This window comes from Trematomus bernacchii, unplaced genomic scaffold (assembly GCF_902827165.1).
Source record: "Trematomus bernacchii unplaced genomic scaffold, fTreBer1.1, whole genome shotgun sequence".
In the NCBI taxonomy this organism is placed as follows: domain Eukaryota; kingdom Metazoa; phylum Chordata; class Actinopteri; order Perciformes; family Nototheniidae; genus Trematomus; species Trematomus bernacchii.
Genome location: NW_022987519.1, coordinates 653,955 through 668,953, shown reverse-complemented (window position 1 = coordinate 668,953; position 14,999 = coordinate 653,955). Strand labels below are relative to the sequence as shown.

The window sequence follows — 14,999 nt, the reverse complement described above, 5'->3', positions numbered from 1 at the left end:
GAAGAAGAGGGGACACATGTTGATGTAGAAGAGACATGAAGAAGAGGGGACACATGTTGATGTAGAAGAGACATGAAGAAGAGGGGACACATGTTGATGTAGAAGAGACATGAAGAAGAGGGGACACATGTTGATGTAGAAGAGACATGAAGAAGAGAGGACACATGTTGATGTAGAAGAGACATGAAGAAGAGAGGACACATGTTGATGTAGAAGAGACATGAAGAAGAGGGACACATGTTGATGTAGAAGAGACATGAAGAAGAGGGGACACATGTTGATGTAGAAGAGACATGAAGAAGAGGGACACATGTTGATGTAGAAGAGACATGAAGAAGAGAGGACACATGTTGATGTAGAAGAGACATGAAGAAGAGAGGCACATGTTGATGTAGAAGAGACATGAAGAAGAGGGGACACATGTTGATGTAGAAGAGACATGAAGAAGAGGGGACACATGTTGATGAAGAAGAGACATGAAGAAGAGGGGACACATGTTGATGTAGAAGAGACATGAAGAAGAGGGGACACATGTTGATGAAGAAGAGACATGAAGAAGAGGGGACACATGTTGATGTAGAAGAGACATGAAGAAGAGGGGACACATGTTGATGTAGAAGAGACATGAAGAAGAGGGGACACATGTTGATGTAGAAGAGACATGAAGAAGAGGGGACACATGTTGATGTAGAAGAGACATGAAGAAGAGGGGACACATGTTGATGTAGAAGAGACATGAAGAAGTGGATTTTGCATAATAGGTGACCTTTAAGTACTTGATGACTGTTTTCTTACCAGGAAGGGAGTGTGGTGCCCGAGAGCCAGGAAGCGAAGCCCCAAACCGTGCAAAATGTTTATCATTCCTACAAGGAAAAGCAGATTCATACTGATTAAATACTACCCGCTTTGACCTTCATTTAGGAACATATTCCCTGGATGTATGGAAATATAAATTAACCATAATTCCATTTCTTGCAGCATGCCTATGTTTGACTCCTTTGACGAATACTTCTCACAAAAACAATATTTTTTAGTGGAGTTACCCACCCTGCATGACCTTGAAACTTGTGTTTTTATTGCATGCCTCCACGGTGACAAAAAAACCTCAATATCAAATACAAAACAGTCTCCGTTTAATTGTGTATTGCATTCTAAGGTATTTATTGCCAAGAAGAAAAAGGTGTTTTTGATTCAGCAGTTAGTCATCATGTCGATTCATTTCTAAATAATTCAAGTTGATTCCAGTAGGAATCTTAAAACAGAGAACACGTCTCAGCTGGTTCAACGTATTCAGGAACTGATTGTATCTACAGCGTTAGTTTCAACAACAGCTGCTTCTGCCAAAACTCTTTCACAACAAGAAATCAATACAGGAAATTAAATATATTCATACCTGCCACGCCGGCCCACTGACCGAACGCTACGATCCGGAAACCGTTAGCATCGACCATCTTCTCGTAGTCGATCAGACGAACCTCCTGAGAAGACAACGGTTTGAGTTTTTGTAGAAGGAGAGACAGAGAGGAACAACAATATCGGCATTTTCGGTTTCATTAAAAAAAGCTATAGCACATTATTGTAAGAGCCAGTATTTTTGTTTTATAAGAAAGGCCACCTAATTGTGACGTCCGTAGTCAACACACTATAAAAGACTACAATTCCCACGGCACCTCTACAGTGACAGTGATGGGCAACCTGTCAGAAAGACGCCGCCGAGGAACAGTTTTTAACCGTACAAACCCTTTAAAGTGGACCTATCATGCTATATTTGAATAATATAGTGTAGGACCATACCTATATAAGGCATATTTATACTTTTTTTTTTTCAAAATACCAAACAGATCATGCATTTTAGCCATGCCTCATTTTGCTCAATTTGACATTTTTTAGCTCTGTTTTAGCAAGGGCAGATTCTGTGAGAACAGCACCATCTACAGGCCTGGCATATGTACTACAGCGTCTCCAGCGCTTTCGAACGGCAATGGCCGTGGCTGTCTCCTCCTGATTGGTGGAGTTGGCCCAATAGCCGTAGCGCCACCGTCCTGACGTCAGGACAGTGTTCAAATCTGGATCAGTTTTTATCAGATCCGTTGTAGCCCCTTTTTTAGAGATTTGGGTATGGAGGAAAATAGAGAGGGTTGTGTTTTCTGACACTTGGTGAGTTCCCTGGAACACCGGGGACACATATTCATGTAGAAAAGACGTACAAAAGTGCATTTTGCATGATAGGTCCCCTTTAAGTTATTAAGTTATATAAGCATTATCAAGACAGAAATAACACCGAAGTTGTTTGTTATTTTATTTGACTTTTGCCTCTTTGTTTTGAATATTGTAAAGGCCTCTTTTCTTTGTTGCATGTGTAAAAAGTTTGTTATATTATTTTGAGCAAACACATTGCATAACATCATCCAAACCATCGGAGGCCAAGCAACTCTTCAACTGTACGTACTATAAAGGAAGAAAACGAGTTAAAAATGTCTGTTTAAAGCGTCTAGTGGCTTGATAGATAAAACAAGGAAGGAAGCCACGACAATTATTCTAAAGACCGAAGCAGATGCTTTTTTAAATCCCACATTCAAAGCTTTTATTGATATTTTCGAATAAAGCTTTGAATATCATCAGGGGTGTTTCTATAAAGCTATAGTATGAGTAGTGTGACCCTGATCTTGTTTATAAGATATGTAAATTATCTCGAGAACATGGCGTCCGTAAACAAGATGTCTCCACGGACGTAAACAACAACGTGACGTCGGAGCTCCGTAAAAACAAAGCTGTCTCTGCCGACGCTCTGTTTGATACTCAGATTATTTATACCGTTTTTGACGAACAGAAATATTGTTTTCTGGCATCACCTCTGCGTTTTGGTACGAGGGTGCAGCGCTCCTGTTACCCAGTTTAGACAAAACCCTGGTCATCGTCATATTTTCATCACGTTAAAAAAAAAAACTCAAACCAAATCCTCCGTTAAATTAAAATGAATGCCTCCAAACTGGCGGTTTCATTGACCTCTTGATGGAGGGCAAAGTGAGCGCAGAAACGTAATTAAGTTTATTTTAACTCGACTTTAGTTATGTATTAAAAAGGCTAAGCGCCAACATTGGATTAAAGCAAGGTCATTTCTTTAGATAAAAGCCTGTTTTGAATTTCAGAAATGAAGTATTTTTCAATAAATGTTGACTGTTGGACTGCACAACGCTCTGGAGTCATTACAGATATATGGATCACACAAGTTTAAAACAACGAAGGTGCCACCAGGATGTAATTCTAATAATAATAATAATAATAATAGAACACTTGTGTTTTTATGCAACTGTGCAGAAAAACAGATAAATTAATTCGTTGTGAATGCAGCTTCGAGCATTTTCCCCATTTGCCCTTATAAAGACTCAACATGTAATGAATGCATTAGTCTATTATTTGGCTCACATTACATCCATATCTATGGCTTTGCAGTGAGCACATTATCAACATACTCAGCTGTGATTGGTCCACTGCTGTGTATTTGTTTTCTGCACCTCAATAGGAAAGGGTCCATTGTGCAACACAACATTTTGATACCCTTAAAAACCCGTTAACAGTCTGCTTTCTACAGTATGCTAATTGTTTTGACATTTAAATGAGGAAACACAACACAGGTTTTCCGTAATAATGGTTAGGAGTTACGCAAAACGTGAATTTCCCCGACAAGATGTATTCTGCTGAGAGCATCAGGAACTGAATCTGGCAGAAACCGGCCGCTAAAGTGTCTGAATAAGTTTGTTTCGACCAGTAAACACTTCATTTAGTCACTTCTGTTCTGTGAGGAATCAGCTCAGATATAGATAAACACTCAAATACAAACAGTTCAGTACGTTTTATAACTAATGCAGGTAAAATAAGAAAGCTGTGCCATCATATAAGGTCGAGGAGGTCGGAGAAATGTTTCATTACAGACCTGCTAAACATGTATGCAGTGGCTAAAAGTACGTTTACTCAAGTAGCTTACTTAACCTGTTCAGCCCTGAGCCTGTTTTTCAGGTCTCAGGCTCGAAAAGGACATTCCCAGAACAAATGACTATAACTACACTTCTAAAAAGGGGTACATTAATAATCTTTTTTCTCAAAGCAATGATAAACCTGTGAGTTGGATGTAGAAAAGTCAGAATCAATATAGATGTTTTTATTTTAAAGTAAATTCAGATTGAACATACAGTAGGAAAAAACTGTAAATGATAGTGTCCGTCCAAAAAGAAAAACATTACTTATAGTGAAAACTACCCTTGAATGATAGGATAGTAGACTAAAAGCTTTAGGAATCCAAAGTATAACATATAATAAGTACCCTGTATCAAGATTGATGCAAAACAAGTGACATTTGACCTTTTTAGAGAGATTTAGAAAAGAAAAAACACTTCTGGGGTCATTTGGGTGGATTTTCCATATCTCTGGCCCCCCTTGGTTGATTTTGATGATTGACACCTCTTTTGAACCTTTAGAGCCAATAGAATCGAGGGGAAGTTCCTAAAAATCCATCTAAACTTTACCCATTGGTGAATGAGTGATGCGCAGCCAGAATGCCCAAAACCGGAAGCTGGGTTGTAGCTCTCGTAGCTCTCATCGCAGCTTGATATGAAAATTCTGTTATTGACAAAAATGGGATGATGGATTATCAGAAATCATTTCAAAGTGACAGACACATTGGATTAACCATTGGATTAACCTTCAGTGGCGTTTTTATCGTTGTAATGCCATTGAACACGACTTTTGATCAGAACAACAGCATAGGTAAGAATTTCTCCCGTTTTTCCTCCGTAATGCTACGTGTTGTGACGTCTGGTTTTGTTTCCCCTGTCGCAAGTTTTGATCGCTCAGTGATGGGTATGAAACATTAATAGGTTGTTAAAAGTTAAGAAGCCCTGAGACACAGTTTCGTGAAGAAAAAAAAACCGCAGCCCCCGCCGCCGGGGCATCTCGGACTCAACAGGTTAAAGAGGCCCTATTATGGATTGTTTGGTGTTTATGTAAATGGTCTGCAAAGGCTAACATCCCATTACATTCCCAAACATTGGGGCATCACTATGGAACAATTGCACTCCTATTGGCTAGAGCTCCAACACATTGTACGTGATAGGCTAAGCGGTTGATCAATCACAACAGAGCTAACCAATCAGAGCAGACTGGGCTCTGGTTTCAGACAGAGGGTGAAAAGAGGTGCTGCAGCACAGGCAGTATGAGAAAAATAAAGAGCTTTTTGAACATTAAAGCATGGAGACATGTAGAGACACTACATACTGATATACACCTGAACATCAGCAGGAGAGGACTCTTTAAAGTAGAGACACTACATACTGATATACACCTGAACATCAGCAGGAGAGGACTCTTTAAAGTAGAGACACTACATACTGATATACACCTGAACATCAGCAGGAGAGAACTCTTTAAAGTAGAGACACTACATACTGATATACACCTGAACATCAGCAGGAGAGGACTCTTTAAAGTAGAGACACTACATACTGATATACACCTGAACATCAGCAGGAGAGAACTCTTTAAAGTAGAGACACTACATACTGATATACACCTGAACATCAGCAGGAGAGGACTCTTTAAAGTAGAGACACTACATACTGATATACACCTGAACATCAGCAGGAGAGGACTCTTTAAAGTAGAGACACTACATACTGATATACACCTGAACATCAGCAGGAGAGGACTCTTTAAAGTAGAGACACTACATACTGATATACACCTGAACATCAGCAGGAGAGGACTCTTTAAAGTAGAGACACTACATACTGATATACACCTGAACATCAGCAGGAGAGGACTCTTTAAAGAAGAGACACTACATACTGATATACACCTGAACATCAGCAGGAGAGGACTCTTTAAAGTAGAGACACTACATACTGATATACACCTGCACATCAGCAGGAGAGGACTCTTTAAAGTAGAGACACTTCATACTGATATACACCTGAACATCAGCAGGAGAGGACTCTTTAAAGTAGAGACACTACATACTGATATACACCTGAACATCAGCAGGAGAGGACTCTTTAAAGTAGAGACACTACATACTGATATACACCTTGACATTTAGCTTAAATAAGGAGGAACCAGGGAATGGAGTTACGCAAATCATGATTTTCCCAGATGAGAGCTTCAGGAACTAAATCAAACAGAAACTAGCAGCTAAAAGTGAAAATAAAATTGTTTCAACCACTAACGGCTTAACTGGTTTTTATTTTTTATTTGAACACTTCTGTCTATGTTCTATCTTTTCTGATATAGATAATTAAGTATTTAACAAGGTGATTTATTGCAAAGCAGGTAACGTTGAGAAGTGTGTGTTTAGGGCTCAATAAATAACTTGACTTTAAATGTACAGCAATTAAACTTGAGTGCAGGAACGGATTTACCATATATTATGTCTGACAATAAGCACAATTCTCATCAATGTAGTGCCTCCAAACTGGAAGCATATTACAGTAAAAAACACTGTTTAAAAACTACATGTGCCACAATTTGACATAAAGCTGAAATGGGGCAGTATCCGTAGAGTATCTAGTATATAGAATATATAAAAGCAGTAATATAGGGCTAGAAAAAAGTGACAAAGTTTAGATAAGTAGTACAAAACCTCCCCAAAAGATAGACTGTAAAGTAAAAATTAACAAATAATCCCCCAAAAACTAATATTTACTTGTTTCTTCTACATTTTGTATTGACCATAGCCTTTCAAATGTGTCTTTAAAGGTCAGTTTATTTTATAATTACTGCAGTCATAGTTCACGACACACCTCTTTATATTAAGAGGTTGCTGTATATTGGTCGGGATGTTTGGAGGCCCTTTTCTGGATGTTTGGAGACCCTTTTCTGGATGTTTGGAGACCCTTTTCTGGATGTTTGGAGACCCTTTTCTGGATGTTTGGAGGCCCTTTTCTGGATGTTTGGAGGCCCTTTTCTGGATGTTTGGAGGCCCTTTTCTGGATGTTTGGAGGCCCTTTTCTAGATGTTTGGAGACCCTTTTCTAGATGTGGCCCTTTTCTGGATGTTTGGAGACCCTTTTCTAGATGTGGCCCTTTTCTGGATGTTTGGAGGCCCTTTTCTGGATGTTTGGAGGCCCTTTTCTGGATGTTTGGAGGCCCTTTTCTAGATGTTTGGAGACCCTTTTCTAGATGTGGCCCTTTTCTGGATGTTTGGAGACCCTTTTCTGGATGTTTGGAGACCCTTTTCTGGATGTTTGGAGACCCTTTTCTGGATGTTTGGAGGCCCTTTTCTAGATGTTTGGAGGCCCTTTTCTAGATGTTTGGAGACCCTTTTCTAGATGTGGCCCTTTTCTGGATGTTTGGAGGCCCTTTTCTAGATGTTTGGAGGCCCTTTTCTAGATGTTTGGAGACCCTTTTTTGAGGCCTTTTTCTAGATGTTTGGAGACCCTTGTTCTGTTTGGAGACCCTTTTTTCTAGATGTTTTGAGACCCTTTCCTAGGGTTTTGAGACCCTTTTCTAGATGTTTGGAGACCCTTTTCTAGATGTTTGGAGACCCTTTTCTAGATGTTTGGAGACCCTTTTCTAGATGTTTGGAGACCCTCACCTTGCTCAGCAGGTCCTCCAGCAGCCCCATGTTGGCCTCCTGAGCTTTGATGGTGTGGGAGAAGAAAGCGTACGTCTTCCTGGGGATAATTTTCTCCTCGGGGGGTCGTTTCACCCCGATGATCAGAGACGCCTCGGAAAGATCCTCCTGCACCACGGCCCCCGCCCTCATGTAGTACTGGAAACAAAGAAAGGGTCAAAAACAAGCTCCAAGAAGCACTCAAACGTATATACAGTTGTATTTAAGACAATTAAATAAACTAAAAGTGAGGTATTTTGATCCACAGGGGGAATTGTTAGAGCATAAATCAGTATTTAAATGAAATTAAAACAAATTCAATGATATATAAAAGGAGAATGGAGGCCGACAGATCACCTATTTTCTTAAAAGTAGACGAAAATGTATTTTATTTTTGTAAAGCACTTTGAATTGCCTTGAAGTGTTGAAAGGTGCTGTATAAATAAACCTGCCTTGCCTTCTAAATTTGTAATATATTAAAATAAATAATGGTAATAATATCGCAATGTTCTATAATGATTTAAGCATAATAAAGCGTATGTCAGATATGTTACTTATACTTATACTCCTACCTCCAGAGTAATATAGCAGACTGAACCAGGTGTAATTTTAAAGGGCGTTTCCTCCCCGTTTCTGCTCACCTTCTCGTGGATGTAGTATCATAATTCTCACCTTCTCGTGTATTGCTCTCCGATTGGACGGCTGCAGCAGCACTTTGACTCCGGCGTTGGTCAGCTCTTTGACGTGTTTCGGTGCGAGCGGCGCCCTCCTCTCCCAGGGGTTGATGTCCTCGCGGCGGATAGCCATGACGGCTCGATGGTGATCATATCTGCGCTGAACTGAGAGGCAGCGGCGCGACCTCTGACCTCCGTGACTGAGGAGTCTGAACATGGCTTCACAATTGGGGCGACAATTAGTAAACTTAAGGAAATGTGTGTTTGGAAGATTAATTCTTTGTTTCTAACAATGCTTCTTTCCAGACAGGGATTACTTAAATTGATTTTATTACATGGCTTAGTTGAATACTCGATTCTGATTGGTCAATTCAGAACACGTGACACGTTGTTAATCCAGTAGTACAGACCGCTGTCAAGGACTTATTGATCGTTGTTAAGGACGCTCACATCTGCAGAAAGAAGTTCGGTCGATTTAACTGTTTACAGTTTGGAACTGGGACAAGAAAACAGCGGAGAAGTAACGGGGCAGAAACCCTCCTTTTTACGCAACGGTCCAGACATAGACATCAAAACATATTCAGTTGCCAGTTACTTTGGCATTAGGGCAGGGATATCTAGATACTTTCCCAGGTCTGACATAATGAATTGTGCTACTTTTAAAGCAAGCAGCGATGTTTTCAAATCTGTAATCAAAAAGGTCAAAAAGACCATAATGACCGCCTCTCTGCACATTATCCCTTACTTATGTTTTCTAATCAAATGCATAGAAAAGCAGGACATCTCCATATTTGAGAGACATTTTTGGCTGATAATTATATATTTTTCTCACAAAAAAAGTAAGGAAATTTGTGTTCGCTAGATTATTTCGTTGTTGTAACAAACCATGTAACCATGAACAATTTCCCAAACTAAAGCAAACAGAGTCAGCAGCAATAAAAAGCTGTTTTTTGGCACTTTTTTCATGAGCGCATTTTCAGCTCTGCTGCTCATCCCACAAATGAATGTTCCTCATAAATGTGGCACCATTTGAAAGGTAAATAAACAGGCTTTCCAAGGGTAAAAGATGTATTGCCAAGAAGCATTGTTACAATAAAGAAATAATCTACCAAACACAAATGTCCTTGCTTTTTGTGTTAAGTTTAGATCAACAGAACAATGAGTCATTATAAGGCAAAGATGTGAGAAAATGCAGTTTTCAGCCAAAGATGGAGATTTTTCCTGCTTTTCTATGCATTTGATTAGATAACATAAGATCAAGTTAAAGGTAGGGTAGGTAAGTTTGAGAAACCGGCTCGAGATACACTTTTTGTTATATTCCATGGAATGCTCTTAACATCCCGATAGCAATGAATATCTGAAGTGCTTTGACAAAAAATCCATTAAAAACATGTCATCTGTGGAAGCCGTAATACTGTAAAAAGCACGACCAATCATTTTAGCCGGCCCGGCTAAAATAACTGGATGGCCTACCTGCCTGTCAGCCTTCCATCTGTGCTCAAACTTATCTCGTGCCCTCATTGGTCATGTGCGCGTTCGTGTCTGTTGGAGGAGGGGCTCTGTGAGGAAGTGGCAGATTTTCTCCGGTTGTGTATTTTCAAATTCTAGCGATCTCAAACCGGTTTCTCAAACTTACCCACTTTAAAGGTGGGGTATGTCATTTGGGAGAAACCAGCTCGAGTGCGCTAGAATTTGAAAGTACACAACCGGAAAAATTCTGCCCCTTCCTTCAGACTTCCTTACAGAGCCCCTCCTCCAACACACACGAACGCGCACATGACCAATGAGGGCACGAGATAAGTTTGTGCACAGATGGAAGGCTGACAGGCAGGTAGGCCATCCAGTTATTTTAGCCGGGCCGGCTCAGATGATTGGTCGTGCTTTTTACAGTACCACGGCTTCCACAGATGATATTTATTAATGTATTTATTGTCAAAGCATTTCATGTATTCATTGCTATCGGGATGTTAAGAGCATTCCATGGAATATAACAAAAAGTGTTTCTGAAGTGAATTACATACCCCACCTTTAAGTGATCCCAGTCTGGGAGATAATATTGTCAAAGCAGCATGTTAAAACAAGACATTTGACATGAATTCAAAGTAAAAAATGCTTTAAAAATAATTAAATATATTCATATCAAAAGTGAGGGATATATATCTATAGAGTATCCTTATCAAATAGACTCTATAAATACACAGAATAAGTTAGTATTCATAGTAACAGACCAACCTAAACTACTATGAAAATGTATTATAGGATAGTTTTTGAGTGGATATAAAGACACATTTTCATGGACCTTCAAAACTGAAACACAAACCATTCATTTTAAAACAGAAATCTGCAAATAAACAGGTTAAAAAAAGAGTGATTAGTCGCAGCCCTTCGACACACACTGACTTGCATAAACAATTACACAAAGCCAATAAAGATAATATCATAAAAACAACAGCTCGGAGAGGTTTCTTTGCACCGTGCATGACGTCTGACAAAACAGAGTGGGAATAAAACCTGACAGTCAGGATGAAATATGACTCAGAGGTCAGAGGTCGAGTAAAGTTTGCTGCTGAGAGAGAGCTGCTGCAGGACAGGTGGTGTTCAAGGACCAGATGAAACAATCAAACAGAAAAATACAACAGACTAGTTCAACTGCTGAGGACATAAAACACACCATGAAGGGTTTAAAGACATGAGCAGCACATGCACAACAATACATATCCAGGTGTTTAGAATAAAGCCAAAGAGAAACACTCCTCCTAATTTGCACATTTGCACATATTTCGGAATATATTTTCTGCACAGCCGTCAACTTTAAAATACAATACACTTCAGTTTGTCATATATTCATTGTACTGAGTGTTTTGGTATATTCTGTATATTTAAATTTGATATAAAAACGTATCTTTATGTCTTTTTAATGCTAAATGTTTGACCTTCTCTTACAACTTATATTCGTATGTTGATTATGTTAGCACCATCATAGCATCAAAGCTAATTCCTTGTAAACGTAGCTGTCAATAAACTTGATTCTGATTTATTCCAGTTAATTACATCTTATTGTGACTTTGAGTAAAAGGCGCTCAGTGTAATACAGAGTCCTATTTTTGATATTGATACCACTCTGATAACTGTATGTTAAATATAAGAGTTCAGTTAGCATTTGGTTAGCATAGCTTAGCTTAGCACATATAGCTTCCCTGTGTAAATGATTGTTTTAACACTGGTTTGGTTACAGATTAAACGGTTGAGCTTTACAGCAGTTCAGGGTTACAAAGAGTGGGAATGTTAGCGAAGTAGTTTACATCAATTTAAAAACAGTACACATTTCAACCTGAATGAATTTGGCTAATTATTGAATGTTGTCTGCTCTATTTTATTCCCATTTCCACCTCGATTAATCCCAGAATATTGAGGTACTTTCAATGTTTTACCTTTAGTAGTTTCTACTCCTCTACAGTTCAGAGGTAAATGGTGTACTTTTACTCCACTACATGTATTTAATACCTTTAGTTACTTTACAGATGTGGATGAATGATGTGAAATATAATCAAGTGTTAAATCAGACTTTAGTTCCACCTGGAGTGAATCCACAAGCTACCCTGCAGTATACAAAGTCATTCAAACTAGCTGCACCTTTACCAGCTTTGAGAACACTTTGATGATCAATCATTATAAAACATATCATATATATTATTCTGAAATGGACCAATCTGCACAATGACTACTTTTACTGTCGCTACTTTCACTATATTTTGAATGCAGTACTTTTACTGTACCAGAGTATTCCTACACTCTGGTACTTCTACTTTTACTCAAGTACATGATCTGAGTACTTCTACTTTTACTCAAGCACAAGACCTGAGTACTTCTACTTTTACTCAAGTACAAGATCTGAGTACTTCTACTTTTACTCAAGTACCAGATCTGAGTACTACTACTTTTACTCAAGTACAAGATCTGAGTACTTCTACTTTTACTCAAGTACAAGATCTGAGTACTTCTACTTTTACTCTAGTACAATATCTGAGTACTTCTACTTTTACTCAAGTACAAGATCTGAGTACTTCTACTTTTACTCTAGTACAATATCTGAGTACTTCTACTTTTACTCAAGTACAAGATCTGAGTACTTCTACTTTTACTCAAGCACAAGACCTGAGTACTTCTACTTTTACTCAAGTACAAGACCTGAGTACTTCTACTTTTACTAAAGTACAATATCTGAGTACTTCTACTTTTACTCAAGTACCAGATCTGAGTACTACTACTTTTACTCAAGTACAAGATCTGAGTACTTCTACTTTTACTCTAGTACAATATCTGAGTACTTCTACTTTTACTCAAGTACAAGATATGAGTACTTCTACTTTTACTCAAGAACAAGATCTGAGTACTTCTACTTTTACTCTAGTACAAGATCTGATTACTTCTACTTTTACTCAAGTACCAGATCTGAGTACTACTACTTTTACTCAAGTACAAGATCTGAGTACTTCTACTTTTACTCAAGTACAAGATCTGAGTACTTCTACTAAAGTTTAAGACCTGAGTACTTCTACTTTTACTTAAGTAACATATCTGAGTACTTCTACTTTTACTCAAGTACAAGATCTGAGTACTTCTACTTTTACTTAAGTAACAGATCGGAGTACTTTTACTTTTACTTAAGTAACACATCGGAGTACTTCTACTTGTACTTAAGTAACAGACCTGAGTACTTCTACTTTTACTCAAGTACAAGATCTGAGTACTTCTACTAAAGTTTAAGACCTGAGTACTTCTACTTTTACTCAAGTACAAGATCTGAGTACTTCTACTTTTACTCAAGTACAAGATCTGAGTACTTCTACTAAAGTTTAAGACCTGAGTACTTCTACTTTTACTCAAGTACAAGATCTGAGTACTTCTACTTTTACTCAAGTACAAGATCTGAGTACTTCTACTTTTACTTAAGTAACAGACCTGAGTACTTCTACTTTTACTTAAGTAACAGACCTGAGTACTTCTTCCCCCTCTGCACAGACCTCATGTTGGGAACCAGTGGAAACCCACTATGTTTGCCAAACACTTTAAAACAATAATATAATCACTACATCTGAGCCTTGTCTAGTATTGACAGCCACTGTGTTACTATCAGTGCTACAGCAGGGCGATATTGAAATGTTATATAAACAATGAACTCACAGTAAAGTAAAAGCCAGCATTGACTCCCTCAGAAAGGAGATTTAAATGGGTAACACAGTGAATGGAGTTTGGGGCAGCTTTAACCTCCAGCTGCAGACTCTTAGGTCAGATCCTGGATCAGATCCAACTTCAACACGCCCTCATGTTTACACAATAAATACAAGTACCGATACTTGGATCGATCAGCGGCTGCATGTGGAGAAGCGTCCGGGTCAAACTCACCTTTTGTGACCGGGCTTCAGTTCACCACGCCGGCTCCTGCAGAGGGAAAGTGAGGAAGGAGCTCCGGAGAGTCACGCAGAGGTGATCCTTCCGCACGGTAAACTAATCCGTTTCCGGGCAGACTTTCAAAATAAAACCAAACAGAAACGTTTATGTTTGGAAAGAGGGTATTTAAACAACGTTACATCTAATTAATTACAGATTATGATAAAACATTTTACGAGAATAAATACTTTCAGTAAGAAGTTTTAAAGGTGGCTGATTCAGGTTTAAATCAAAGCTTACTTATATTGCCCAATATCACAAAGTGGTTTGTCTCAATGGGCTTGACACATTAACAAACATGAGTCACGGTGCTAAAAGATACATGCAATTACAAGAACAATAGACAAAGCAGAATGTAAAATAAACATACAAAACATTAAATGAGATACAGTAAACACAAAAGACAATAACAACATTAAAACTGTAGGACTCAGGAGGATAACAGCAGGTTAAAACAACTTTAACTATATGCTGTGATTGAAAGGTAAGACTTCAGCACAAGTACTACCTCATACTTTAACATATTCATTTTTCATATTTTCTTTTACATTTCATACTATGTCTCTTGCCCGGAGGTGGAAGAACTTAAGAAGTACTCAGATGTTGTACTTGAGTAAAAGTAGAAGTACTCAGATGTTGTACTTGAGTAAAAGTAGAAGTACTCAGATCTTGTACTTGAGTAGAAGTAGAAGTACTCAGATGTTGTACTTGAGTAAAAGTAGAAGTACTCAGATCTTGTACTTGAGTAAAAGTAGAAGTACTCAGATCTTGTAGCTACTTGAGTAAAAGTAGAAGTACTCAGATATTGTACTTGAGTAGAAGTAGAAATACTCAGATCTTGTACTTGAGTAGAAGTAGAAGTACTCAGATATTGTACTGATTTAAGACTTGATTATATTTCACATCATTAATCCAGATCTGGAAAGTAACTAAAGGTATTAAATACATTTAGTGGAGTAAAAGTACACCATTTACCTCTGAACTGAAGTGGAGTAGAAGTACAAAGTAGCATAATATTAAAATACTCAAATAAAGTCAAAGTACCTCAAAATTGTACCTAAGTACAGCGCTTGAGTTGATGTACTTAGTTACTTTATACCCTCACTCTTGACTCTTTATGCACCAAAACAACAGGACAAACCTGCCTGTCGATAAAAAGTGTTTTTCTTTTTTATTACAGGTAAGCTTTTGTATTTTATTCTGAAAGTAACACCACCAGGTTCCGGTTTGCTCTGCTGAAGTGTGTAGTTTTCCGCTGTGGAAGTCGAAGCA

At 38.3% G+C, this 14,999-nt stretch overlaps 1 protein-coding gene across 1 annotated transcript in view; it reads right to left on the bottom strand.

The window, feature by feature from the left end:
• Positions 1–13,798, bottom strand: part of aass (aminoadipate-semialdehyde synthase) — a 59,630-nt gene extending 45,832 nt beyond the window's left edge. The window contains exons 1-5 of the mRNA XM_034117062.1: positions 13,683–13,798; positions 8,275–8,495; positions 7,585–7,761; positions 1,394–1,478; positions 796–863 (exon numbers count right to left, since the gene is read on the bottom strand). Of these exons, the coding sequence (XP_033972953.1) occupies positions 796–863; positions 1,394–1,478; positions 7,585–7,761; positions 8,275–8,493 (549 nt within the window). The 5' untranslated portion in view covers positions 8,494–8,495; positions 13,683–13,798. The remainder of the gene's footprint in view (positions 1–795; positions 864–1,393; positions 1,479–7,584; positions 7,762–8,274; positions 8,496–13,682) is intronic.
• Positions 13,799–14,999: the final 1,201 nt, after the last annotated feature.